Source organism: Rattus norvegicus, chromosome 7 (assembly GCF_036323735.1).
Source record: "Rattus norvegicus strain BN/NHsdMcwi chromosome 7, GRCr8, whole genome shotgun sequence".
Lineage (NCBI taxonomy): Eukaryota > Metazoa > Chordata > Mammalia > Rodentia > Muridae > Rattus > Rattus norvegicus.
The window spans coordinates 9,580,781-9,607,167 of record NC_086025.1 but is presented as its reverse complement, the minus strand read 5'-3'; the positions used below and the strand labels follow the sequence as shown (position 1 = coordinate 9,607,167).

The 26,387-nt window shown below is 54.3% G+C and overlaps 1 protein-coding gene across 5 annotated transcripts in view; it reads left to right on the top strand.

Moving 5' to 3' along the window:
- Positions 1-72: 72 nt before the first annotated feature.
- The window catches only part of Dot1l (DOT1 like histone lysine methyltransferase), a 37,657-nt gene continuing 11,342 nt past the window's right edge, over positions 73-26,387 (top strand). For 2 of the 5 annotated variants that reach the window (XR_010052992.1, XM_063263742.1), the window contains exons 1-14: positions 96-389; positions 7,621-7,664; positions 9,203-9,277; positions 11,792-11,855; positions 13,860-14,088; positions 15,794-15,888; positions 16,368-16,430; positions 20,355-20,410; positions 21,075-21,154; positions 23,582-23,650; positions 24,112-24,218; positions 24,883-24,924; positions 25,865-25,972; positions 26,082-26,313. Coding sequence is in view for 4 of the 5 variants with exons in the window: in XM_063263742.1 (XP_063119812.1) it covers positions 309-389; positions 7,621-7,664; positions 9,203-9,277; positions 11,792-11,855; positions 13,860-14,088; positions 15,794-15,888; positions 16,368-16,430; positions 20,355-20,410; positions 21,075-21,154; positions 23,582-23,650; positions 24,112-24,218; positions 24,883-24,924; positions 25,865-25,972; positions 26,082-26,313 (1,345 nt within the window). In the remaining variant the exon portion in view is untranslated. Of the gene's footprint in view, positions 390-1,533; positions 6,033-7,620; positions 7,665-9,202; positions 9,278-11,791; positions 11,856-13,859; positions 14,089-15,793; positions 15,889-16,367; positions 16,431-20,354; positions 20,411-21,074; positions 21,155-23,581; positions 23,651-24,111; positions 24,219-24,882; positions 24,925-25,864; positions 25,973-26,081; positions 26,314-26,387 lie in introns of those variants that run through there. The other 3 variants (NM_001108733.2, XM_006240959.4, XM_039079392.2) reach the window with 3 other exon arrangements.

The window sequence follows — 26,387 nt, the reverse complement described above, 5'->3', positions numbered from 1 at the left end:
ACCGCCTCTTGGCTCCCGGCCTCCCCCGCGCGCGCGCGCCCAGTGGTTCAGCCCGACCCCCCGGCTCATTGTGCCTTCTCCTCACGCCGGCCCAAGATGGCGGCGGCGCTAGACGCCCCGGCTCTGTGACTCCTACAAAGAGGGGAGCTGGGGCCACACGGGAGCGGTGGCCGAGGCACAGGCCGGGCCGTCTGTCCTCAGCCGTCCGCCCCGCGTCCGCCCGAGTCCGCCCGCCTGCCTTCCCGCCGGCGGCCCCGCCCCTCCCCCAACCGCCCGCCTAGCATGGTGCGGCGGCCGCGCGCGCCGACATGGGCGAGAAGCTGGAGCTGAGGCTCAAGTCGCCTGTGGGCGCGGAGCCCGCCGTCTACCCGTGGCCGCTGCCGGTCTACGTGAGTGTACTTGCGGAGAACCCGGGGGTGGGAGTCGTGGGGCTCCGCGGCTCCGCGGCGGCGGCCGGTCCTTGGCCGTTCCCGGCCCGCGCCCGCGCCTGCCGTTGCCCGGACGCGGCCCGTCGCGCTGTCGCCGCCGCTGGCCCGGAGCCCCGCGTCTCCAGCCTTTTAAGACTTGGGTCTGGGCTGACGTTGTGGCCAGGGGTGTAGGGACTGGGTAGTCGGGGACGCTTTGCCTTCGTGGCGACCCCTCATGTTGTTACTTCAAGTTGTCACCTCACGTCCCATCATACTGTGTACTGTATCTTAGCGTGCTGCCTTCTCCTGTTGTCCCCTAGGCCCTTTTATGTTGTCACTTTCTGGTGTTGATGGCCAGGGGCTAAAAGGAACCCAAGGAAGTCAGGGAGGTTGGCCCTTCGTGTCGGTTTAGGTTAGGTTGTCCTCCACGTTCGTGGCATGGTGCGAGGGCTCTGAATAGTTTGTTCCTTCATGTCAGGGGGCCTGGCTGGAAGGACCTGAGGAGTTAGAGAGGTTGTCATCTCCGTTTGTACCTCATGTGTCGTCTGATGTTGGTGGATTGCCTGTAGGTACAGTGAAAATTTGGAGCAGTTGATGTTGGTGGCATGGCTAGAGGGGACATAGGAAGTCTGAAGGTAGCCCTCATGGGCAGGGCTGGTGAGACTGGAACGTTGGGGGTGTTATCCTATAATCCTAATGACCCTTGAAAAATGACAGGCAAAGTGGAAGTGCCAGAGGCAAACGGGTTCTGAAGTCCAGGAGGACCTGCAAGGCCAGTGTCCTGGCCCCTGGTGGCCCTTTGTGTGCTTTGAGCAGAAAATAAGTCATTGGGTTTCTCTGCTCCAAGTCCACATCCTCACTGGGTCCTGTGGAAAATGTGCTTCCTGGGGTGCCCTTGCACCTGTCCTGCCCTGTGTGTCCTTGAAAATTCCCACAGGTGTCCACTGGAAACTCTTCTGAGGTCAGCATGATGGCTCAGCAGCAGAGTCCTATGGTCTGAGTTCCATTTTCGTGACACGGCAGAAGGGAGAGTACCAACTTCCACAAGTTTTCTGACCTCACTGTGCACAAACACAGCCACTCACAAATGTAATAGGAATTTAAAAATACCAGTTTGTGTGTATGTTGGGCGTGGTGGCACACACTTTTAATCCTGGCACAAGGCAGAGGCAGAAGGATCTCTGAGTTCCAGACCAACCTGGTCTGCACAGTGGGTTCCAGGTTGGTAGTCTGTCCAGAAAGAGTCTGAGAAATTGGGGAGGCTTGTCCCCTTTTTTACCACAACTGGAAGGACCGTGGGAAACAGGAAAAGTTGTCCCCTCGTGTTGGTGGAGTCTGGAGGGGCCTTGGGAAGTCTGGGAGGTTGTCTGGTAAGACTGTCTGGAAGAGAGGAAGAACATATTCCTTAGTACTTTTCCTCTTCAGACATCGTCATTCTGACCAGCTAGCCTTTGCAGGGTAGTTCTGTGAGTTGTGGGCACAGTCATGGTTGAGGTGCAGCACATTTCAGCCACCCTAACCTCCCTTCATTGACCCTCTGTCATCTGCCTCCAACCTCCCAGGCAGTCACATCCTGTCCTCTGCTAGCAGTCTTTTCCAGAAAGTCCAACGAATGATCAGCAACTGCAGTGTTCACCTGAGAGAATGGCTTGCCCACTCACACTGTCTTGAGGACTTGAGGCTACCCCTAGTTTGTCCTTTACCTAGGCAGCATCCTTTGGGCAGTGAGCCACATTTGGTGATGTTCATTCTGCAGCACAACCTGTGTTGGTCCAGTGTTTCTTTTTCTTTTTTTTTTTTTTTAAAGATTTATTTATTTATTATATATAAGTACACTGTAGCTGTCCTCAGACACACCAGAAGAGGGCATCGGATCTCTTTACAGATGGTTGTGAGCCACCATGTGGTTGCTGGGAATTGAACTCATGACCTCTGGAAGAGCAGTCGGGTGCTCTTAACCGCTGAGCCATCTCTCCAGCCCGTTTCTTTTTCTATTGTTTCTTTGGTCTTGTTATATGGTGGCTGCCCTGGAACTCATTCTGTATCTCAGGCTGGCCTTGAACTTGCAGAGATATCCTGCTTCTACCCCAAGTGCTGGTTGGGATGATACGGTTGTACCCCTCTCTGTCTCTCTCTCTGTCTCTGTCTGTCTGTCTGTCTGTCTGTCTCTCTCTCTCTCTCTCTCTCTCTCTCTGTCTCTGTGTGTGTGTGTGTGTGTGTGTGTATGTGTGTGTGTGTGTGTAGGTGTAGGGAGCGGGGAGGTGAGACTCTGTGCTCCAGACACCTGCAGGTGACCTTGCTCAAGCTGAAGCTGTCCCTGAGAATACCAAGAAATGGGCTGGCTGCTTGGCCTGCACCGAGTGGACAGTCACTAGACCGCATCCCTAAAGTTGTCATATATGAGTTTGAAAGGTTATTAAAAACCACACAACTTTGTTGTTGCTGAATACAATGTGCTGCTAGTTTGCCTCTGCCCGGTCCCTAGTGATGAGGCTGAAAGTTCACCCAGTGACACTGGCCCAGTCACCCTCCCATGTGAGTCAGGCCTTCAGTCACGCCTGGCGGGAACTGGCTTTCCAGTGGCGCTGGGAATGACCGCCCAGCGCCTTTCCCTTGCTGGCCCAGATCTCACTTGGCAAGGTTGGCTCTGCTGGCCCAGTCCTGCTCTTACATCTGCCGCCCTTTCCAGCTGTGGCTGTCACACTGCTCTCTATCCAGGGGCCAGCAGGTGGCAGGGTGGGGGGTTGGAGGCAGCAGCTCCACAGTGCTCTCTTCTGGTTCCATGTTTCATGGAGAGTTCTACTTCTCAGGAAGCCAGGACCTGGCACACACCAAACAGTGTCAGGTCTGCCATGCTAGCTCCCAGAAAGTGGAGACAGGAGGGTCAGGAAGGAGTTGAAAACCAGCTTTGACTATAAAGTGAGTTCCATGCCAGCCTGCCCCACACTCTCATTTCAGGGCCCCTCCCCCATAATCAAGCAAACACAGAAAAATCTCTTGTTGCCCTGCTCTCCTGTTACTGAGGCATTGGGAAAAGGCTGGGCGCTCCTGCCCCTGGACTGGAGCTCAGATATCACTGCTCACCCACCTGCAGGCCTTCCCAGTCTATTGTTTGTTTTGAGATGGGGGTCTCAGGATAACCTAACTGGGATGCCAAGTGTGTGCCACCAGGCCTGGCTTTATGATTCTTTGTAGAAAGCACCTGCAAGCTACCTTTGCTGTCCCCAGAGCACAGAGGGTAGAAAGACACTCGTCACTCAAGCCCTGGGACTTGACAGATTAGGAACTGAGTGTGGTAGTCATGGACCTGGGCTGGTGGCCCAGCTTCTTAGAGAGGCCTTGCTGTTCACACTCAAATACCCAGTTTAGGGACCAGGTTTGGACAGGGACAGGTGGGAGGGGACATCATCCTTGCATCAGTTTAGGTCTTTGGCACCTCATAGAATAATAACCTCTTTGGCAGAAGGGGTGCAGGTGTCATTTTGGCTGTTTGCTTGGCAGGCAGTTTGGGGGACAAGCCTGAGAGGGAGGGAGGGCTAGGGCAACCTTCCTGTTGGTGACTCAGTAGGCCATGTGTGGTGGTGTGTCCCTTCTGATGAGTCGAGGAGTCCCGTGGGTGGGTGACTGGGTGAGTCGTGCTGAGGGTAGAATGAGCCAGCACCAGCGTGACTCAGAAGGTATTTTCTCTTGCTGACCTCTTTGGATAAGTGTCCAGGCTAATCCGGTGCTCACATGGGCAGGAGGCAGGCCTGCCCATGTGGGCCAATGAGCTACAGGGAAGGGAAGGGATGATAATGGTGGGCTTCCATATTTGGCAGTGTGAAACATGGGCTTGCCTTTCAAGCCACTTAACTGTGTTCATGATGAGAGTGGGGATTGCCAGGGAACCACCAGTTGGGCCTCTGCATGGAAGCACTGCCCCATTTCAAGTTAGACTTTTCTGAAGTGATCTGATTCTGTACCCAGGGCAGTTTGGCACTCACCATGTAGCCCAGGCTGGTTTCAAACTTAGAGCAGTCCTGTCTTGTTCTCCCAAGTGCTGTGAATATGAGATGTCCTGCTGGCTCCAAGTTACCTGTGAAGTATTTAAGTCAGTGAGGAAAACCCACCTCCCACAGCTGGGATTCCTTGCCAGGTGTGTCACACCCTAGCAGGTGTCATTGCTTCTGCCATGTTGAAAGGTTAGCCAGCCATTCTCATGGGGATGGAGGGTCTGTCCTTGGTTGATACTTGGTGATATCTAGTGACATTTGTGGTTGCTGTAACTGGGAAGAGGGGAGACTTGGGCACTGGGTCCCCGCAGAGTTGGATTCTGAGAATCTGAGACACAGGTCTGCCGCCCCATATCTCAGGTTGGATAAGTGGTCTGTTTGTTGGGGCAGACCTGTCCTCTTTTCCCAGGGTCTGAGTTATGCAAGCCAGGTTGGTTATCTTTTCAGAACATTGTCTGGTGGCTGTGTTCAGTACAGGTGCCCACCCACCTGAGCGTCCGCCTGTTGCTAGAGTAACCGAAACACAGCTGTCCATTGTGTGTGGGCACCAGCTCCAGGGCTAAAGTGTGGCTGGCTTCTGAGGTCCTTCCCTGGCTGGACTGCCTCTGACTACTCTGCTGGTGGTGTGGATATGCCAGGGGCACAGGCAGGATAGAGCTGCTCAGGGAGGGAGTGCCATGCAGTTACTGGAGCACCTGCCTCTTCCCTTAAACCCCCCCCCCCCACACACACACTTCTTCCCTCCGCTCTCTCTGTGCCTCTAGACTCCTGACTCTGCATTTACCTCCAGAGTATGGGGATGTATTGGCCTAGTTTACATGGTGCTGGAATGGAGCCCAGGGCTTTGTGCACTCTAGGGAGTGCTGGGCCCACTGAGCTGTATTCCAACTCAGAAAGGGAGTACCTGCCTACACTTGTGGGAGGTCTGGGGTTTGTCCAAAACCAGCACCCCAGACAGGTTACTGATGAGAGGTCAGGCAGCTATGACAGCTTTCTAGTTCATATATATATGTAAATACATTGTCTCTGCAGACACACCAGGAGAGGGCATTAGATCTCATTACAGATGGTTGTGAGCCACCACGTGGTTGCTGGGAATTGAACTCAGAACCTCTGGAAGAGCAGTCAGTGCTCTTAACTGCTGAGTCATCTCTCCAGCCCCAGCTCTCTAGTTCTAGAACAGTCCATCACCTCCATGAGCAGTCATCTGTCCCCAGCACCCATGAGTATAACTTTCTGTCTCAGGATTATCTGTTCTGGGCATCTTCTATTGTGGAGCTACATACAGTGGTCCTGTCGCCAATGTCAGGACCCTGTGCTTCTGCCTTTGCCCCTGGCTTGTGGTTTTTGAGGGTGGAGATGTCCAGTTCTGAGGCCTTGAAAGATGAACTTGTTTCACCTCCATCCTAGGACGGAGTGACAGGATAGACTGGGGTGGCACCAAGATCGATAAGGGCGTTCATATACCCCAGGCAATGAGTTGATTTTTTAAATATTGAATTTTTATTTACTGTGCACAGGTATTCACTACCTGTGAGGGTGGAAGACAGAAGAGGATGCTATGCCTTTTGATGTCACTATCTGTCTCTTTGAAGCAGGGTCCTTTGCTGGTCCTGATGATTTGCTTTTCCAGGTAGACTGGAAGCCAGATGGCCCCAGTCCCCAGTCCGCACACCCTGGCGGGGGTTACAGGCACTGCGACTGCCTGGTGGGCTTGTGAACTTCCCTTCTGACTGCTGAACAAGTGCTGCAAACTCTATGGTCTCTGTGCAGCTACTCGTAGCTGCTTCAAGGCCTGGGTGTAGTTTGCTGCTGTCTGGCTGCTTGCCCCTCCCTCAGGGCTTGTCCCAGCTCTCCTAAGACAAGGGTAACCAAGGCCCTGTTCTTTGCCCTCACACCCTGTGGCCTGCAAGGAGGAGGACACAAAAGTGTCCTGATGGTGGACCTTCAGTCAGTCTTATCTATTGACTGACCTATATCAGCCAGCCTGGCATGGGATGCACAGCAGAAACCCCTGTGGCCACAGGGCAATAGCTGGCACAGATAGTCTGGCGCTGGCCTCATGCCTGTCCTTGTAGCTAAGCAAGGACACTTGTCCTTCCGTAGACCTTTGAGTCCCCATCATACCCACCTCCTGCCTTCAGGAAGGTAGCAGCCAAGAAGCTGGGTGTCCCCTTGTGCGCTGTGAATTAGTGCCCTGGAGTTGGGCCAGGCCTTGTGCACTTTTGAGTTCAGGGTTAAGTCTAAGAAAGTTCTCTAAGCTAGATGTATCTAGAGCCCAAGCCGCTCAGGAGGCTGGGGGCATGGAGATTGCTTGAGCCCAAAAGTTGGGATAGCATCATGAGCCCCCCACTATAAAGCTTCCAGAAAGTTACGGACTGAGTGTCTCCCTTCCCCTTCCCCTCCTCCTTCTGTGTGCATGTGCATGCGTACACACACACACACACACACACACACACACACACACACACACACAAGCAGACTTAGGGTTGTGGGGCACACTGGGAGCCCACATCAGTGTTCAAGAGCTACTTGACTATTTCCTATCATCTGTGTGTAGCCTGTGGCTGTGCTGGATACAGCACTGAGTCCACTGTGCAGCAGAGGTGATGGCCAGGACTCAGGCGAAGAGCCTGGGCTCTGGGGGACCTGGCCATGGCGTTTGTGTGTCCTGTTCTCATGAGGTAGATATAGCCTTCGTCATTCTTTAGCTGCCTGCATTCCCCTACAGTGCACTCGTTGGTAGAGCTGGGGCTATGCAAAGCCAGTGTGCAGTGGATATGAAGGACGGGAAGCTCATAGGGCCACTGACCAGCCCAGGGAGGCAGGAGCACTGCGCCTCCTGCTTCTTTGTCCTTCCTCCTCCCTCTGTCACTTTCTGTCAGTGTGTGTTTGATCTTATGGTGGCAGACTTGAGAGCTGGCCTTGAGTGGTCACTGGGGCAAGGCTTGATTTCAGGCATTGCGCACACGCTGGCCAGTGGATGTGCTGGGTTTCCCATTTTGTAGGTGGGAATGCTGGCTCTATGGGACTCTGTAGAATCTGCCTACACTCATCAGATTTGCAGGGAGACAGCTCTGAGTCAGGCACCAGCTCTGGGGAATGTGTTAAGTCAGCATCGCTGCGGAGTCCAGGTGCTGTCGTGTGCATCGTAGAACAAGAGGAGTTGGGATGTCACTGTGTGGTTGATGGGACCAACGGTGTAGCTTTTTCTCTTTCAGGACAAGCACCATGATGCTGCTCATGAGATTATCGAGACTATCCGGTGAGTATCGTGTGGGGTGAGCACTGGGTCAGGACTGCTTCCTGAGGTTCCCAGCACTTCTGGTTTGTTGTCCTCACTGGGACTTCTCAGGAAGTGGCAGGAGGAGCCCTGGCAGAGGCATCAAGTTGCAGGGCAGCTCTCCATGGCCCTTGTTGTACACTGTATGTCTGGGACAACTTCAGTTTGTTTCCTCTGCCATGGTGGGGATGGGGCCAGCTCTCACTTGTACAGCCCCTGAGCTGCTGCCTCCCGTGAGATGGAACTTGGGACGTCTCTGTGTTTTCATATCATTGGAGAAAGATGGGAGTTTGTAAGGACCACTAAGGCTTAATGTAACTGAGTAGGGCCTCCTTCCTGTGACACCTGCAGACACATGGTACCATGGCAGCTGCCTGTTGCCATGGATCTGCAGCCTTCCTTCCGAAGCTTCTGCCCTCTGAGGCTCGTAATAGTGAGCATGGATTACTGGGGAAAGCCCTGGCAGACCGTAGAGACCCAAGTTGTAGATTGCTGTTAAGTGTTCAGATGGGAGGCCAGCCTGGGCTAGAGAGACCAGTGAGTTGGTCTAGCGCTAGCCTGGAGACCTGAGTGTCATCTCTGAAGCCATGAAGATGGGAGGAGGGGACCAGCAGCAGATATCCTCTGACCCTACATGTTCTGTGGTACACATGTTACTGCATCTTGTGCGTCCACAAGTGCATACACACCCACCCTCCACCTGTGCACGAAGAAGCACAGGTGTACCTACGAAGGCCACCCACACTCCGCCAGCTGTCTGGCTAAGCATGCAGGACGCTCTTTTGGTAGAAGAGCATCTGGCTGGAGGAGTGAGCTGGCTGGGCGTAGGCACTGGCAGCCAGCAGAGCTCGGGAGGCAGAGGCAGAGGCATCTCTAGGATTTTGAGGTCAGGCTGGTTTGCAGTTTGGTCTACATAGTTCAGGGTAGTCAAGGCTGTGTAGAGAAACCCTGTCTGGGGTGTGTGTGTCTCAGCCTGGTTTGAAATCCCGGATCTTCCTGCTAAGGCTGATCCCTCCCCCAGAGTTTTTTTTTATCATATTTGTGTTTGGTTGATTTGTCTGTTCACACATACCACAGCACACTGTGGGGGCAGAGGGCAGCTTTGTGGAATTGCTTCTCCTCGTGTAGGTTCCAGGATTAAACTTGGGTTGCTGGTTTGTACCACAGTTGCTTTTACCTACTGAGCCATCTTGCCACCACCCCCCGCCTTTTTTTTTTTTTTTTTTTTTGGAGCTGAGGACTGAACCCAGGGTCTTGTGCTTGCTAGGCAAGCGCTCTACCACTGAGCTAAATCCCCCAACCCCAATATTTTACTTTTTACCATATTACATGATTTTATTTCTTTTCCAAGTGCCAACACTGACCTTGGCCTCAAAATCTGTGTGATTTCTCAGCAGCCTCTCATAAACTTGCACAATAACACACACACACACACACACACACACACATTCTCTCTCTCTCTCTCTCTCTCACTCCAGAGAACGGGCTGAGGCCAGCAGCATCTCTCTGTTCCTTTTCAGATGGGTCTGCGAGGAAATCCCAGATCTCAAGCTGGCCATGGAGAACTATGTCCTGATCGACTACGACACCAAAAGGTGAGCTGGAAGGGGTCGCGGGGACTGCTGGCTAGGTCTCCCCAGCTGCTTACACTCTGGCCCACTGTCTGTCTAAGCTTCTGGGAAGCTCTTCTGGTCGAATTGTGGATTTGGCTGGAGGAGTGAGACAATCCCTGGGAGCCCTACACTGTCCAAGTTGAATTGAAGTGTGGGGCACTCCAGGACAGGTGAGGGACTGACTGGCCTTTCACAGCGGCAGACTGCCAGACTCTGTTGGTGGGCTCATAGGTGCTGGGTGAGGCCAGTCCTTGCTCCCACCTAGCACCTCTCCTCCTGAGCAGAGCGATGGAGAAGCAAAGGCATCCCTGCCTGGAGCACTGCCTGGAGCTGGGTTACCCAGGGGCTGGAGAGATGGCTCAGGGGTTAAGAGCACTGACTGCTCTTCCAGAGGTCCTGAGTTCAAATCCCAGCAACCACATGGTGGCTCACAGCCACCTGTAATGAGATCTGATGCCCTCCTCTGGTGTGTCTGAAGACAGCTACAGTGTACTTACATATAATAAATAAATAAATCTTAAAAAAAAAAAAAGGTAGTCCAGGCTCTACCTCCTGCTCAAAGCCTGCCCATTCTTGACTCTGCCTGAAAAGGTTTGCTTGACCTATGACCTCATTATTAGAAAGGACTCCTGATGCTAACCAGCTAGCCTTAGTGACAATGGGACAGTCCCTTGGCTGGTTCCCCTGCCCTATAACTAGCGTCTGGGTGTTAAGTGGACTGGAGCTCACTCCTGCTCCAAAGATAACCCCAGCCCTCCATCTCACCACCTTTGTGAAGCTCCTGGACCTCGGAAAACTCCTTTCTATGTGAGGAACCCACCCAGACCCTTGCAGTGGAACCCTCTGATAGTAGACTAGTGTGCCCTCAAAGTCCTGCACCCTTGGGGTTGGGGATTTAGCTCAGCGGTAGAGCGCTTGCCTAGCAAGCACAAGGCCCTGGGTTCGGTCCCCAGCTCCAAAAAAAAAAAAAAAGAATATTCATACCATTTATATGGGGTTGGGGATTTAGCTCAGTGGTAGAGCGCTTGCCTAGGAAGCGCAAGGCCCTGGGTTCAATCCCCAGCTCCGAAAAAAAGAACCAAAAAAAAAAAAAAAAAAAAAAGTCCTGCACCCACATGATCCAAACTCCAAGTCGCTGGGACTGTAGTTGTGTGTGGCAATACCTCGCCCTGCTTTGGCTTTTCCCAGTCCAGGATCATACTGTAACACACCAGAGTGCTGGGGATCAGGTGGCATTATGTGACTCCCTTGCATGGGGAGGAGACTGTCTGTGTGTGTTAGTGTTCCAGAGCATCCTAATCCCAGCATGAGGCTCCTCTTGGGTTCTTTGGGCATTTGGGATGGCCCTGAACATAGGTGATGTGGAGAGGCACCCTCATCCCTGGAACTGTGCTTCTGTTGACTGGTGTTCAAAGTATACAGAGGTCTTTTCAGAGAAATCAGCTAATTGAGGGGCCCTGTCCCAGGTCTGTCTAGAAGCTACAGATACCCCCACCCACCCCTGGTCCCAGCTAATGGCGGGCGACTTGGAGTCCAGAGACTGGCGGGGCCTCCACTGCCCATGTAGTTGGAGGCACTCTTTTGCTTGCTTCAGTTACAAAAAGGCTTTATTTAGTTTACTTTGAGTGCGAAGGCTTGCCTGTGCACCATATACAAGCAATACCCACAGGTGCCAGAAGAGGACATAGGATCCCCTGGAGCTGAAGTCACAGCTGTTGTGAGCCTCCGTGTGGGTGCTGGGAACAGAACCTGGGTCCTCTTGCTAGAGTAGCCAGTGCTGTCACTGCTAGGCTCACATGCCCCAACTCTGCTTTCTTCTCTCTTTTGGAGACGGGTCTCACTGTGTAGCCCTGGCTGGCTTGAGCCTGTAACATTGTCTGTCTCTGCATCTTTCCAGCTCCTGAGAGCTGGGGTTGTCAGTGTGGACCAGTGCCCCATCCTGTTGTCTCACATGCTCCTTACAGCTCAGAGAGGAGAGCCTGGCTCTCCACCTCCCACCTCATTTGAGGTGGTCTCTTGGTTTTCAGTGCTGCACATGCCAACCCCGCCCCCTTCTCTTTAGAAGGATGGGGAACGCTTAACCTCACCCTGCCCTGCTTTAGGTAGGTTCTGAGGACTCACACTCACACTCAGGACCTCATACTTAGTAGCCAGCGCATTAGCTGCTGAACCATCTCCCCAGCCCTAGCCCAGGTGTTTGTCATGACTTGCTCTTAAAGTTCCTCATCTAAGTGACACAGTCTGACTGTGGAATTGACATGTGAAGTAGAGCTACCCAAGCTGCCCTTGGGCTTAGTCCCGTGGCCAGGGACTGTCTGAGCACGTAGCCTCTGGCTGGCCTGCCATGTTGGTGTTCTGTAGCCTGGTGGGTTCCCTGGAGGCTTCTGGTGGGGCATTTATTTGTCTAGCTCTACACGTCTGTGCAAGTTGGGTATATTGCAGCCCAATAACACCACTAACACTCTCCCTCCCTCCCTCCCCGCTCTCCTTTTTCAGTTTTGAAAGCATGCAGAGGCTGTGTGACAAATATAACCGGGCCATTGACAGCATCCACCAGCTGGTAAGTGGCTCCCCACTTTCGAGGCCATCCACTCCAATTGGGTTTGGGTGGTGCTGGCTCCTGGGCCTCCCAGGGCAGCCAAGTGCTAGGACCTCCTACAGTCTGTGAAAGAGTCGTAGGGAGAGTGGTTGGCATGGTGAGGCAGGGGAGTTGGGTGGCAGGACAGCAAGACCCAGCTGGCACCGGCTGACTTTCTCAAGAAGTTTCTTAGGGTCCTTGCTGCTACACAGACAGACTCTGGCATCTGTGCCTATCCTGTGTTAGGCAGTCAGCACCCTTCCTGAACTGAGGCTGCCTTCCTCTGCCCTGCAGCTGCTCATAACCTGGAGCCCCTGCTCTGCCTGCTGTGGGGGCATCCTGCTCACAGCAGAGCTGCAGAAAGCTGTGTTCGCCCGCCCGCCTGCCTCAGTTGACAAGCTGGATGCAGGCCACAGGGCTTGGCCACTGAGCATGCAGGGCGTGAGCTTTCTGGAAGGCCCAGGAGGCTCTGAGCAGGCACCTGGCCATTGTGAGTTCTGTGGTATTGGGGATACTCCTGTGACGAACATGACTGTAGAGAAGCTGGGGCTGGCACAGGGCGGCTTTGTGAGCACCTGAGCTGAGTGAGCAGCTCTGTGTGTCCCACAGGACACTGAACCTGCCACTGCTACTGCCACCTTACCGTAGGACACGCCTGCCCGCTGAATCAGCTGCACTATGGTTCCTGCAGCATGAGGGCTGGGATCTGGCTCCTCCAACTGCGCTGTCCTGTACTGTCACACCTTGTCCAAATGTCAATGTCCATATCCACAAGACCAGGGAGGCGAACTGTCTTAGGGCTTCATTGCTGTGAACAGAAGCCATGGTCAGGCAACTCTTATAAGGACAACACTTAATTGGGGCTGGCTTACAGGTTCAGAGGTTCAGTCCAGTATCAACAAGGTGGGAGCGGGCTGGAGAGATGGCTCAGCGGTTAAGAGCACCCGACTGCTCTTTCAGAGGTCATGAGTTCAATTCCCAGCAACCACATGGTGGCTCACAACCATCTGTAAAGAGATCTGATGCCCTCTTCTGGTGTATCTGAAGACAGCTACAGTGTACTTATATATAATAAATAAATAAATCTTTAAAAAAAAAAAAAAAAACAAGGTGGGAGCATGGCAGCATCCAGGCAGGCCTGGTACAGGAGGAGCTGAGAGTTCTGTATCTTCATCTGAGGGAAGCCAGGAGCAGACTATCTCCCAGGCAGCTAGGATGAGGGTCTCCAAGCCCACCCTCACAGTGACACACCCATTCCAACAAGGCCACACAAGGCTCCAAATAGTGCCGCCCCCTGGGCCAAGCATCTACAGCCACCACAGGAGCCACCTCTGACCTGGTGCTTAGCTCAGATAAGAGCCAGGGCTGTCTGGGCGCGCATGTGGGGCCAGCCTAAGGGGTGCTCTGGAGCTGCAGCTCTCACTGCTTTCTCCTCCTAGTGCACTGGGAGAGAGCACACCTGCCAGGGGGCCTGGAGTCAGGAGGGGCTTCTGGGACCTAGGGGTGGGCTTAGGCCAGGGAGTTTATAAGGTCCAGTAGGAATTGGGCCTTCATGGTGAGTTACCTGAGCCAAGTGCGGGGTTGATGTGGAGGGATTTGTCTCTGTGCTGCCGAGTCGGTTTCTGTCTATAGTCTTTGGGATGAGCCCAGTGAGCATGCTCTTCACCACTAAGACACTAAACTGTGTATGCTTGTTTGGTTTTTTGAGACATGGTTTCTCTGTGTAGCCCTGGCTGTCCTGGAACTCAGTCTGTAGACCAGGCTGACCTCAATTCAGAGATCCACCTGCCTCTGCTTCCCAAGTGCTGAATTAAAGGCGTGCAAACACCAGTGCCTGGCAACCTTTTGGGTTTTTGATTCAGGGTCTTATCATGTAGTCAAGGCTGGCCTTGAACTGACAGTGTTCCTCCTGCCTCAGCCTTCCAAGTTTTGGATGCTGGGTAGGAACTGTTGAGTGTAATGGGTCATGTCTACTTTTGTCCCCAGTGGAAGGGCACTACACAGCCCATGAAGCTCAATACTCGGCCGTCCAATGGGCTCCTGCGGCACATCCTGCAGCAGGTGTACAACCACTCTGTGACCGACCCAGAGAAGCTCAACAACTACGAGCCCTTCTCCCCCGAGGTGTACGGGGAGACCTCCTTTGACCTGGTGGCCCAGATGATCGATGAGATCAAGATGACCGAGGATGACCTGTTTGTAGACCTGGGCAGTGGTGAGTATCTGACAGTGTGGTCCTTGGCTCTCAGGGCACCCAAGGCCACACATGAGTCCTGAAAGTCTTTTCATGGAGGATGCCAGCTGAGCTGAGCCCGGCACCATCAGTGCTTCCACTCAGGCCACCTACCCAGAGCCCTCTGTCCTGCTGGCTCCTCTTACCCTTGCATCCGGAAGTGGCCTAGTGGTTCATGGGTTGTGGACTGCTTAGCCAGAATCATGTTCCCAAGGCTTCTAGTCACGGCTCTGTGTGGCCTCACACTTGGGTCAGACACTGACATGTGCACACATACAGACAGACAGTCACATGCACAGACTTCAGTGTTGCTGGACTGCCTGCGTGGTTGTGGTTCTGATGATGTTCACTTTTCCTGGGGCATATCTTAGGGTTTATTGCTGTGATGAAATCCCGTGACCAGAGGCAAGCCAGGGAGGAAAGGGTTTATTCAGCTTACACTTCCCGATCACAGTCCATCACTGAAGGAAGTCAGGACAGGGACTCACACAGGGCAGGAACCCAGAGGCAGGAGCTGATGCAGAGGCCGTGGAGGGCGCTGCTCCCTGGCTCGCTCAGTCAGCTTTCTGTCTTCCCTTCTTTCTTCCCCCCTCTCCCTTGGTTTTTTAAGACAGATTTTTTTTCTGTGTAGCCTTGGCTGTCTTGGAACTCTATAGACCGAGCTGGCTTCAGGCTCACAGAGATCCGCCTCCTCTGCTGGGACTAAAGGAGTGCAGCAGCACACTCAGCCTGTGGTCAGCCTTCTTACAGAACCCAGGGCCACCACAACAGTCTGGGCCCTCCCCTGCCAATCACTCTGAGAAACAACTGGATCTTATGGAGGCATTTTCTCAGTTGAGAAGGTTCCTTCCTTCCAGATAACTGTAGCTTATGTCAAGTTGACAAAAAAGTACAGGCCATCTCTCCTCTCTCCTGTACCTGATGGAGCAGGACAGAGAGGCTGGAGAAGACTCACCCAGCTGAGAGGGTGGAGACTCCTGGGTCCCTAACCTTCCAGAGCCCCCCGAGAGGTGCTGTGACCTACTACTGTGCGGAGGGGATGCCTTCCAGCCAGGCCCTGCGTCTCCCAAGGGCTTGTGTGTCACATCTGGCTTTGTTACCCCATGGTTTCTAGAAACTGCTATTTATTACTGAAAACACTGCCCAGGACCGCTAATCAGGTGGCCGCCCATGGGTGATGCTTGAAATGTGGGATTGGCCTACAAGCGTGTGAGTGTGTGTGTGTGCGTGAGTGTGTGTGTGCGTGAGTGTGTGCGCACGCGCGAGAGCGCAAGCATGCAGCCTCCTCAGAGCCTCAACCCTTGACCTAGCTTCTCTGCTCAGGGCCATCAGGTGCTAAGTCACCAGCTGCTGCAACCTCTGAGGTTTCCCATCCCTGAGCAGAGGTTAGGTCAGGGCGCCTGCTGACTTCAGTAGTTACAGCTGTCTAGCAGATGGCTTGGGCCTTTCTGAGGGCCATCTCCGTGTGGGGATAGCTAGCACCTGCCAAACTGCAGAGGGTTGCTGCCTCACTCATAGCATTGTGGGTACTGGAGTGGCACAGGCATCCTCTGGTGGGAGGTCTGTGCCTTTGAATGGCTTTTTTTCTGACACACAAGGGACACACAAGGGACATTGTCATGTGGCTGAGGCCACTGGGTCTTTGTGGAGGTCACACAGACTCTGACGTGTGTCTCTCTGGCTGAAGGTGTGGGGCAGGTTGTCCTTCAGGTTGCGGCGGCCACCAACTGCAAACATCACTACGGAGTGGAGAAAGCGGACATCCCAGCCAAGTACGCGGAGGTGAGCAGTCACATGTGCTTGCTGCTCAGGGCTTCTCTGTCTGGGCACATCTGCTAGGCCAAGAGCTTCTGTGTGTGTGACACCCATCACCTCTTGGAGTGCCCGTGTGTTTCTGGTGGCCTCTGCAGGCTGCAGGATGAGCACACCATGTAGTCCTGCTGGGAATGGCCGCCTCCTCATGGAGAGTGGATGAGCTCCTATGAGTTCTCAGGGCACATTCCTATACATGTGACCCCCAGCCCCTGTTCCACCTAGGATGGGGTTCAGCCTTGCTGGGGCTGGAGAGGATGACCTTGGGGCTCTGTTGAAGGGTTGGGAACCTTCCCTGCCCACCCGTCTGCCCCAGGCTATGTGTTCCGCAACAGGGTCACTGTAGATGGGTACCAGTATCTTGTCCAGTGTCATCCTGCAGAGCCTGTGGACCATCCACTGCCTTGCCTCCCTTTGCTCGTAACACATTGTATGCTTTTTCCCTTCAGACCATGGATCGAGAGTTCAGGAAGTGGATGAAATGGTATGGAAAAAAGCATGCAGAATACACAGTGAGTGCCATCGCTCCATGCCCTCGGCCTCTGTCCCAGCCCAGCCCCTTCCCCTTCCTCTCTCAACCACAGTTTTGCCTAGTGACCATATATGGTTTGACTGTGGCCTTCTGTGATAGTGAGTGTGGTCTCTGGAGCTGGCAGTAGAGCCTTAGCTGAATCCCGTCCTCCTGGCCTAGGCGCCCATCCTTAGACAGTACGTGCTGGCCACACACCGTGGCAGCAGATACCTAGCTTGGTAGAGCTGAGAGCCGCCAGACTGGCCAAGCACACCTCTGCTCAACTGTACCCTGGGGGAGCCTGTGGTGTTAAGGGTCTAAGGGTTAGGACCATTGGGATACAGAGATCTGGTTAGGCCATCTTATGGGCCAGCTGGGAGGGGCAACCTGCAGTGACTGTCTGTTGTGCCTGTGTGCAGTGGGGTGTCTGACACCCCTCTCTCTTTGTCCTCTGCTCTTTTTGTCACCCTTCCTGGGATGGGGCTTAAGAGCTGCCCAATGAGTCCAGCTCATCCACACTTCTTGGTGAAAGTCTCCTCTGTAGGCATTGTTAGGTGAGAGGCCCACTTGACACCTGTGCCTGGGATCCAGGTAAAGTTCCCCAATGGGCCCAGGTTCCAGGGACTTTGTGCCTTCCTTGTGTGCATTGATCGGGATGATGTCTCGTCCTTCTGGCGGGGCCTGCTAGCTCCACAGCCACAGAGGAGTTGTTGGTCAGCGCCACAGCTTTCAGGAAGACCCTGCCTGGCCTGAGTGGCTTCCTCATCACCTTCTCCTCCTCAACTTGTCATTACTGGGTGACCTGGCCCAGGTGGTTGAAGCCCACAGTGTGGCTGGCACTGTTTGCCATGTCGGTTGTTGTCATTGTCGGGTCCTCATGGTCTTAGGGTTAGGCTGGTGGCCCTTGGCTTATGGCTGGGAGTAGGACTAAGGGAAAGGATGCTTCTGAGGCCTGGGAGACTGTAAGGCACAGCCTGGCAGCAGGGATAAGAGTGACTGTGGGCCTCAATGCTTGTGTCCACTCTGGCTTCCCATGGTACCTCCAGTGACCGCCAGCCTTTTCCAGAAGCCTGGCCTGTGCAGTGCTACGGCTTTGGTGTTGTGTCTGCTTGGCAGAAGCTGTGAGCCCTGCCTTCTGCTACTCAGAAGCAGGCAGGAGAAAAGCCAGGGGAGCCTAAAAATAGCTCAGAACTGCCTCATGCCACCCACCACGCAGTGAGTGCCTTGTGCTGCCGCCAGCTCACTTGCTCCCTCTGCTGGCTGAATTGAGCCTGGCTCTTCCCAACCCACAGCAGCTTGCAGGCAGGACTTCTGAGGCTTCCCTCTCTCATCTTCCAAGGGCCCTAGACCAGTTTGGGGTAGACATTGGGCCATGGTCATCTCTGCTGGCCGTGCCTTGGTGATGTCAGGTGTTCAGAGTATACCTGACTCCCCGTCATCCTGGTGGCCACAGTTGTGCAGTGTGTAAGCAGTTGCTCTCAGAGGTGCTTCTAGGCTGTGAGTACTGACCCTGGAGGATAGCAGAGTAACCCGTGACTCCTGGGATGCTAGCCCCAGCTTGCCTAGGCATCCCTATCATAGGAGTGGGGTGTGCCAAGGTGTCCCGGGGGAGCCAGTCCTGCAGAGGCATTCCCATGGGGCGTGTGCCTGGGACTGTATCTGCCTCTCAGCACCTTCCTCGAGTGCTCCCAGGTGAGCAGGTGGGTGGGCTCTTGCAGTGGCTGAATCTATGTCTGGCATGGCAACCTGGTCTCACCCACTGTACCTGTTTCTGGCTTTTCCCAGGCTTTTGTGGGGCTCGTGCCTTCCCCATTCATTTCACAGATTCTAGCCTGCTGCATGCTCCTTCCCCTCCCCTCTTGCCTTTTTTGAGCTATGTGTATGATACTTCTTGGGGAAATATGTTTTCCAGATAGGAAACCAACTCTTTGTTATTGGGGTTACTTACAGGAGTATAGGTGAGGGGTCACTTAGAGGAGTACAAATGTCAGTTGCATTCCCAAGGCTCTCCCCAGCATGAGTGACGGCTCCCGGAGCTGGGACCCTGGAGCGTACTGCACGCTTGCAGGCAGTGTAACAGACAGGCTGGAAAGTGTTCTGAGCCTCTCTCTCCCTGGCAGCTTAGCAGCTTGGCTGGTGTGACAGTGACTCTTAGCGACCCTTCTTGCTTATATACGTACGCTTGGAGAGGGAGGGCCCAGCACCTGTGCTTAATTTCAAGGGTTTCTTGACTGAAGTGGCTTCCCTGCAGGACACCACGTGTGTCAACAAGGATTTCTACAGAGCAGCATTTGTTCAGGCTTGGGCTTCCATCCCTGGCCACAATCTAGCTGTCTCCCCAGGCTTCCTTGCCTGGCCTGCCAGGATAGCACTGGGATCTGCAGGGGGAGAGATGCTGGTTTCACACCTGATACGACTGCAGGGTGAGGTCTGTTCTGGACAGTGGGCTCCAGAGGCCATAGCAGGCACGTATCAAATTCCTGGAGTGGAGTCAGCCTGATGCTGTTCCTACAGCTGCAGCACCCAGCCGTCCGCCACAGGCAAGGCCCACGAGGAGCCAGGGGGACCATCAGGGCATGTAGAACTCTTCCTGGAAGTCCCAAAACACACTGTAGGGTGTCCTCATCCGGAAACCCAGCACCCAAGGTGTAAGTGCACACACAGCTTAGCTGTCTTATCGGTTCAGGCTGCGTGCTCTGCAGGGATGGTGCAGGGTCTTGGTTTTTGGCTCCGGTGGTTTAGATTAGAAACCTCCTGTTGGGGAGTTGGGAGCCTCAGAGGCCAAATCCCCTAGGGCCCAGAGACGGCCCTGCGTTTTGGAGACTTAAACCCCTTCCCTTGGCCTGGCTGTTGTGTACAACAGAGCAAAGAAGAGTCAGAAGGTCACTGAGGGGTAAAGAGGTGGGCCTGGCCTGGACGTGTGCTTGGGCTGTACATGGTTCCTCTGCTCAGCTACTCCTGGGCAGGTTAAGCCTCATCCTAGCAGAGTGGGAGGTGCTCTGGACCTGCACCTCTATGGGATACCCCATCACTCACAGCATGTGGTGCCTCCACTGTGGGCTTCGGCCATGACCCCATGCATGGTTAACAGCCCTGTCTCCCCTCAGCTCTAGATAGTCATAAATCTCTTGTGGTCAGTAGATTTGCCTATCATGGTGTCCCAGACTGTCCTATAATACATCAGAGCCTTACTCCTGTGGATTGCCAAGTGTCCTCCTCCTAGCACGTGGATACCCCTGCCTTTTGGGCATCATGAACCTTGTAACTCCTGTGACCTCCGTGCAGGGCAGGTGGTTTTTCCTAGGGCTCATGCCCAGCACCTCAGCAGTGGTCTTAGAACACAGAATCCAGATCATGGCTCTGGGCAGTTGGCGTAAAAGCTGTTTCCCTGAGGCGAAATGACATCAGTGCTGAAGGACACGAGTGCAGGCAGCAGGCCCACTGCTGGGGACAGGCCATAGTTTTGGGGTCATTTGTGCAGCAAACATGTATTATTAACCCAAGTTATGCCAAGGCTACCTCCTCATCTGCAGGAACAGCGCTGGTGGACAGGGACAAGGGACAAGGATTAATTAGTCCAGTGGCTTATTAATCACATAGATAGGTGTCATGTCTGTAGGGTCAGCAAATGGCCTGTGTGACGCTGTTCTTCTGGGGACATGGTCTAGGGTGCAAGGAGGACTAGCTGGCCAAGCACACAGCACTGTGGCTTCTCACCTGGACCCAGGCCAACCTCTTGTCCGTCCCTGAGTAGGTTCTACTTCCTGCTGGGGTTCAGTCCCTGTTTTCTGTAGAGCTGTCCACTGGCTATCGGGTCGCCTTCCCACCTTGAGACCCAGCTCATTCCATGTCTCTCACAGCAGTTGCGGGGAACTGGGTTTGAACCAAGCAAGTCTGTGAGTAAACGTGTTCCTTTTTTCCTTAGCTGGAGCGAGGTGACTTCCTCTCAGAGGAGTGGAGGGAACGGATCGCCAACACGAGGTACGGCCGGCTGTGGCCTATGCTGCTGGCTGTGCTGGGACCTCTGACTTGCTCTCCAGATGTGGGTGGCTGCTGTGGAGGGTGGGGCGGGTCTGCTGCTTTAAGGGTGCCAGCCCCTCCTGGGTGTTGACCTGGCTGTGGCCCCTGTCCTGCCCTTGTCTGTTTAGTCCCACGTGGTGCGCAGCAGCCCCCATGCTGGTGCCCTTGAGCATCCGTGCTGTCCTTTCATGGGGTCAGTCTGTCAGGGTTCCAGGTGATTTGGGGCCTCGCCCCTGTGTTTTCTATTGGGGAGTAGCCTGCCTGTCCCATTGCACCTGCCTGCTTGTCAGTGTTCCTCTTTGCTTATACCCTGTGTCTGCCCTGTCTTCTGTGGACAGTTCTGTCCCTGAACTCTGTTGTAGAGAGTACTTCCGGGAGCTCTCTTGATTTCAGAATCACCAATGTTCAAAACAGGCTGGGCTGGAGTTTTGACCCAGGGCTTGCAGCCTCCTCTGAGGGGCAATTGTGCCTGTCCCCTGCCCCTGCTTTCCTGCTTACTCTGCTCAGCTCAGGTGGGTGGGCAGGCGGGATAGCACCTGGCAGGACCGGCGGCGGCAGGCTGTGTCCAGGCTGGGACTTCCCATGCACAGCCTCCGTCTTACTGAACTGGAACATTGTTTTGCAGTGTTATATTTGTGAATAACTTTGCCTTTGGTCCTGAGGTGGATCACCAGCTGAAGGAACGATTCGCAAACATGAAGGAAGGTAACGCATCCACAGGCCTCGTACCACCACCCCTAGGGGGACACGCAGGCACATCCGTCTTCCTTAAGAGGTCCTCAGCAACCCTTCCCCAGCTCCTGGGCTAGGTGGCAAAAATGGGGCCTGGTGGCCAAAGGCACTTCTGCCCCAACACATCCCAGCCAGCCAGCAGATAGTTGAAAGGCTAACCCAGCTCAGAAGCAGTCTCCTGCAGCCCCATCTACACCAGGGCTCTTTGCTCGTGAGCGTGTGATATGCCTGTACATGTTTGTGTCTATTACTCTTCCATGGTGGTGACTGCTTCAGAACGAGGGGTTGCGTATAACACACGCTGCTGCCCCTTGTGGAGAGCCAGGGCTATCTGCACTTCATGCGCCTGTCATGCCCCAGTGCAGAAGTACCCATACTTTACAGCCTCTTAGCTGTCACAGATGTGCCAACTTTGTGCCATGGGGTCTGTCCTTACCCTCCCCCATACTTTTAGAGTCCATTACTTGGTGCTGGGGAGGAGCCCAGGGCCCTTATGCTCTGCAGACACTGCACTTGAGCTTCACTCTGCCTCATTTCCCGTCTTCATCCCGTCCATGGTCCCATTCCAGGCAGGGTCTAGCTGAGACCCAGGCCAGTCCTGAACTTGATCAGAGTGTGCACTACCACAGTAGCTTCTGTCTTACTGCTGTGACTTTGTGAGTCATCCAGCCCCCGGCTAACCTGTCTGTCTCCCAAGGGCCAGTAAGGCCCGTTGTCCAGGGAACCATGCTCTGAGTGCATAGCCAGCCCCAGCCCTCAGTGCGGTGCTCTGACCCCTTCTGTGTCTGCAGAGAGCCACGTTCCCTGCTGCTGACTTCTGCTGTGGGGTTGTCCCTGTGTGCTCTCTGTGCTGTATAAATACCATGACCTAGAGCAGCCCACAAAGGAACAGGCCTTTTGGTTTACACAGCTGCTCACAGTCCATCACCACAGGCAGTCAGGGCAGGAACTGAAAACAGGAGCCATGGTGGAAGACTGCCAATGAACTCAAGCACCTTTCTGACACTGCTCAGGACCCTTGCTGGGCCTCCCACACCAGTCAAGACAGGGCCCCTCGCACTGCCTACAGGCCAGTCTGATGGTGGCATGTTCTCAGGTGATGGCCCTGGTTTGTGTCAACTTGACAAAAACTACCCAGCACAGATGCCTGGTTGTGGGTGTTCCTGGGTTACACCGTTCCTGCTTAGGGAAGTCCATGGCGTGCTGGCCAGGCTGGCCTGTGTCTTTCCTGCCTGACCCGTTAGTCATTGCTGTTTTCCCACAGAGTGGAGACAGGAGCCTGACCTTGTTCTGGCCTGGCTGGGCCCTTTTGCTGGGGGATAGTGCACAGAAAGCCGTTCTTTGAGTGTGGCTAGAGACCAGTGCACTATTGTAATCAACCTTGTGTGTGTGTTTGTGTCAAGAGTCTAGGCTATCCCAGAACAGTGTTGCCTCAGCCTCCTGGGACAGTGGTGGGGTGACAAATATGTGCCACCATGCCAGCTAGAGTCTTTTGAATGTCTCTGGTGGTGGAGCTTAGGCCTCTTCTAGCATCTGGTAGGCCAAGGCAGGAGGCTTTGAACTCTGGAGCTGGCCTTCACTACAAAAGACGTTCTGAGCTAGCCTGGGCTTCGTGAGATGCTCCATCTCAATCTCCCCTATCCGCCACATTGCTTTCTTATATATGGAAAAGAATCTGCTTCATTCATAAAAGTCGGGCTCGGTTTCGTTGTTTTGAGATAGGGTCTCTCTATATCCCTGATGATCTGCCCACCTCATGCTAGGACTAAATAGGCACGCACCTTCAAGACAGCCAAACTATTGTGTTTAAGGTTCTTCCTGTGTGACTGTCACAGGTTTGAATGCAATTAAACTCTGTGGTTTGGTGTGGCTCTCCTTGCCTCTTGGGACTCATTTCTGATCCTGTCCCCTGCCCTGGCGGTCACATCCCCAGCCTCAAGGACCACAGTAGCCAGTCAGATTCTCAACCCTATTTTAAACAGGAATATTGCTACTTAGCCTAGTCTTGTCCTCAGACTCTGCAGTTCCCACTCTTAGCTGCCAGAATGCTGGGGAGACCAGTGAGCTGTGGTGCCTGTAGGTCTCCTCCCGATGGGTTTTAAGGGAGCTGCTGCAAGACAGGCCTTTGCTCAGCCTCTGGTCCTGGTAACATGGCTCACAGCAATCTCCCTCCTGTACCCTATGGTGCCTGGGTGCCACCATGACCCTATGACCCGGGTACTCAGTGCTACCATGGTGCAGTATAGGATGAGCTTCAGTGCGGTTTTGTGAGAACTAGCATCTTCTGGACTGGTACTCCTCACTTTTGCTCCAACCCATGGCTGAGTTTACGGTCTGCAGTTATGTGTGTGCTATGTGGGTTTTTCTTACACGTGTCAGTGACATGCTTCTGTGTTGCAGGCGGCAGAATCGTATCCTCAAAGCCCTTTGCCCCTCTGAACTTCAGGATCAACAGCAGGAACTTGAGTGGTAAGCTCTGGGTCCAGTGGCGCACAGGGTGCCAGCTTCCTGTGCCCACTCAGATGGGGCTCAGCTGGGTGCTCCCCAGACTCTGCCCACTGTACATCACACATGTCCCCTTCTAATGTGTTTCTTCAAGAAGACATGGTAGTCCAAGAAAGGCCTTAGGGTGCAGAGTCCTGCCTGCAGCAGTAGCCAGCCTTCCTGTGGGCCTCCCTGCATTAGGCGACTAACTAGCCCAGCTCAGGGTCTGCATGCTTGCTTTGACTCTGGGTGATCTTGTTTTGGTTCTGGCTAGTCTCGAAGCCCGACTCCATTTGTATGTGCTTCCTACCTCGTTCCTGAGGGGCCTTAGGCCATTCCCTGTCTCAGTGGCTGGGCAGGCTTTGGGGGATGCTGCTGTGCAGACTGCTCATGGAGACACGAGCAGTAGCAGTCTGCACAGTCCTGACCTGACGCTCTTCCCATAGACATTGGCACCATCATGCGTGTGGTGGAGCTGTCGCCCCTGAAGGGCTCTGTGTCATGGACTGGCAAGCCTGTCTCCTACTACCTGCACACCATTGACCGCACCATAGTGAGTCCCCACTTGAAACCCTAAAGAGAAGGGTGGAAGCACAGGCCATGCCCTGGCAGCTCTGGGGCTTGGTCCTTGGTTTTCCTGATGAGTAGATGCCATAGTAGTCTCAGCCTTGGGGCTCTGTACCTGTGCCCACCTCGTTCCCACCAGCCTGCCAGCCCTGATGTGTGCTGACCTGTTCCCCACCGTTCTCCTCATAGCATCCCCTGCCGGCCAGAGCTCTTTGTATGAAAGCCTGAGCTCTGTTCTCTGTGTGTCCTGGTAGCCTCTGGGCTCCTGGAAGCAGCGTGCTGACAATCGTGCTTTGTTCACTGTCCTCCCTGGGTCAGTGCCGTGACTTGGCAGCTAACAGCCAGCACTGGCTCTGACCTGCTCTTCTCACTGTGGGGAAAGGGGAAGAGCCATGCAGGGCTCCTCACGGAGGCACGGATTCCCTGTGGCGTCACACATAGGTCCCAGTGTGGTAGCTGGTGTCCACCCTAGGAGGTCTTGGCCACTGGTCCTTAACAGTCTGGGGAGTCAAGGTCAGCTGCCTTGTGCCAGCCACCTTTGTGTTCACTGCTGTGCCTGGCAGCTGTGTGGGACGCAGCATCTCTTTGTGGTCATCCTGTGTTCATGCCTAGGGCCCACTTCTAACAAAGCCTTTTCTTTTTCTCTTTAGCTTGAAAACTATTTTTCTAGTCTGAAAAATCCAAAACTCAGGGTAAGTTTGCATCTCTCTTGACTCTGATCCAACACAAGTGTCATGGTGCCTAGTTATGTATGCTTGTGGCGTGTGTGGCCAGAGATCCCAGGTCCACCCAGAGCCCCTGAAGGCCCTAAGCTCTTTTAATGGGTTGGGTGTCCATGATTCTGTGAATGATGGTCCTGAAGAGAGGCCAGGTGCGTTCTTTGTCACATGATGTCATGTGTCCCCAAGACACGGGTATGCACTAACAGTTGAGGCTGCCTGTCTCTAGAACCCTGCTGCGCGTTTCCTGTCTGTGCCAGGGACACAGAGAGGTGGCTGTTCTGTGCCTCTCCCCGGGGAGATGTAAACAAAGATGTGTTCACTGCACTCGGGCACTCAGAGCAGAGCCCAGCAGCCGAGCAGCTGTTTCTGGGTGAGGTGCTGCACTGTCCGGGAGTGTAGGCGCCTTGCAGACAGTTACCCCACCACCACGGAGAGCATCCCACCCAGCAGAGTCCAGAGCTTAGAAACAGTGCGTGTCCTCAGTGAGGGTCTGGCCACAGTCTGATCCCACAAGCGCATGCGGGTGTGCACCTCATGAAGGTCAGATGAGCTGAGTTCAAGTCAGCGGTGGCCGTGCTGTGCCAGCCAAGAGGACATAGGTCTTGAATGTGTGGTTTGGCTTTGCCTAGTCCTTTGGGGACCATATCTGTCCTGCTGAGTTGGGTCTTTCTATGTTGCCTGGCATGTCCTATGAGCTTTCATTGCCTTGTGGTCCTGTGGCTGTCAGTGCAAGAGCAATCCTGGGCCACAGCTCCATGACAGGCTCATGTCTTCCCCACAGAAGGGCTGTGGGGCCCAAGTCGGGCACTGGGACTCTCCCAATTACCTTCTGTATGTGGCTGTTTCATTCGTGCTGGAGCAGAGTTAGATCCTCCAGCGGTGTGGACACTTACCCACCACTTCCCTTCAGGAGGAGCAGGAGGCAGCTAGGCGCAGGCAGCAGCGAGAGAACAAGAGCAACGCGACCACACCCACCAAAGTCCCTGAGAGCAAGGCAGCTGCCACCGAGGCCCCTGCGGTGAGATAGCCTCATCCAGCACGGGGCTGCTAGATGGATGGGGTGCCCAAGGCTATGCCTTGTGAGCACTCCTGCTATGTTCCTTCACTGCCTGTGCTGTGTCCTCCAGGATTCTGGTGCTGAGGAAGAAAAATCAGGTGTGGCCACCGTCAAAAAGCAATCTCCCTCCAAAGCCCGGAAGAAGAAACTGAACAAGAAAGGGAGAAAAATGGCTGGCCGGAAGCGTGGGCGACCCAAGAAAATGAGTGCTGCCAGTGCCGATCGCAAGTCCAAGAAGAGCCAAAGCACACTGGATCTCCTGCACTCTCCGCCCCCAGCCCCACCCTCAGCCTCACCCCAGGGTGAGCCTCTTTCTCTTCTGCATGGCAGAGTGGGTGTTCGTCCTGCCTACCCGAGTCCCCGTTCACGTGACTGT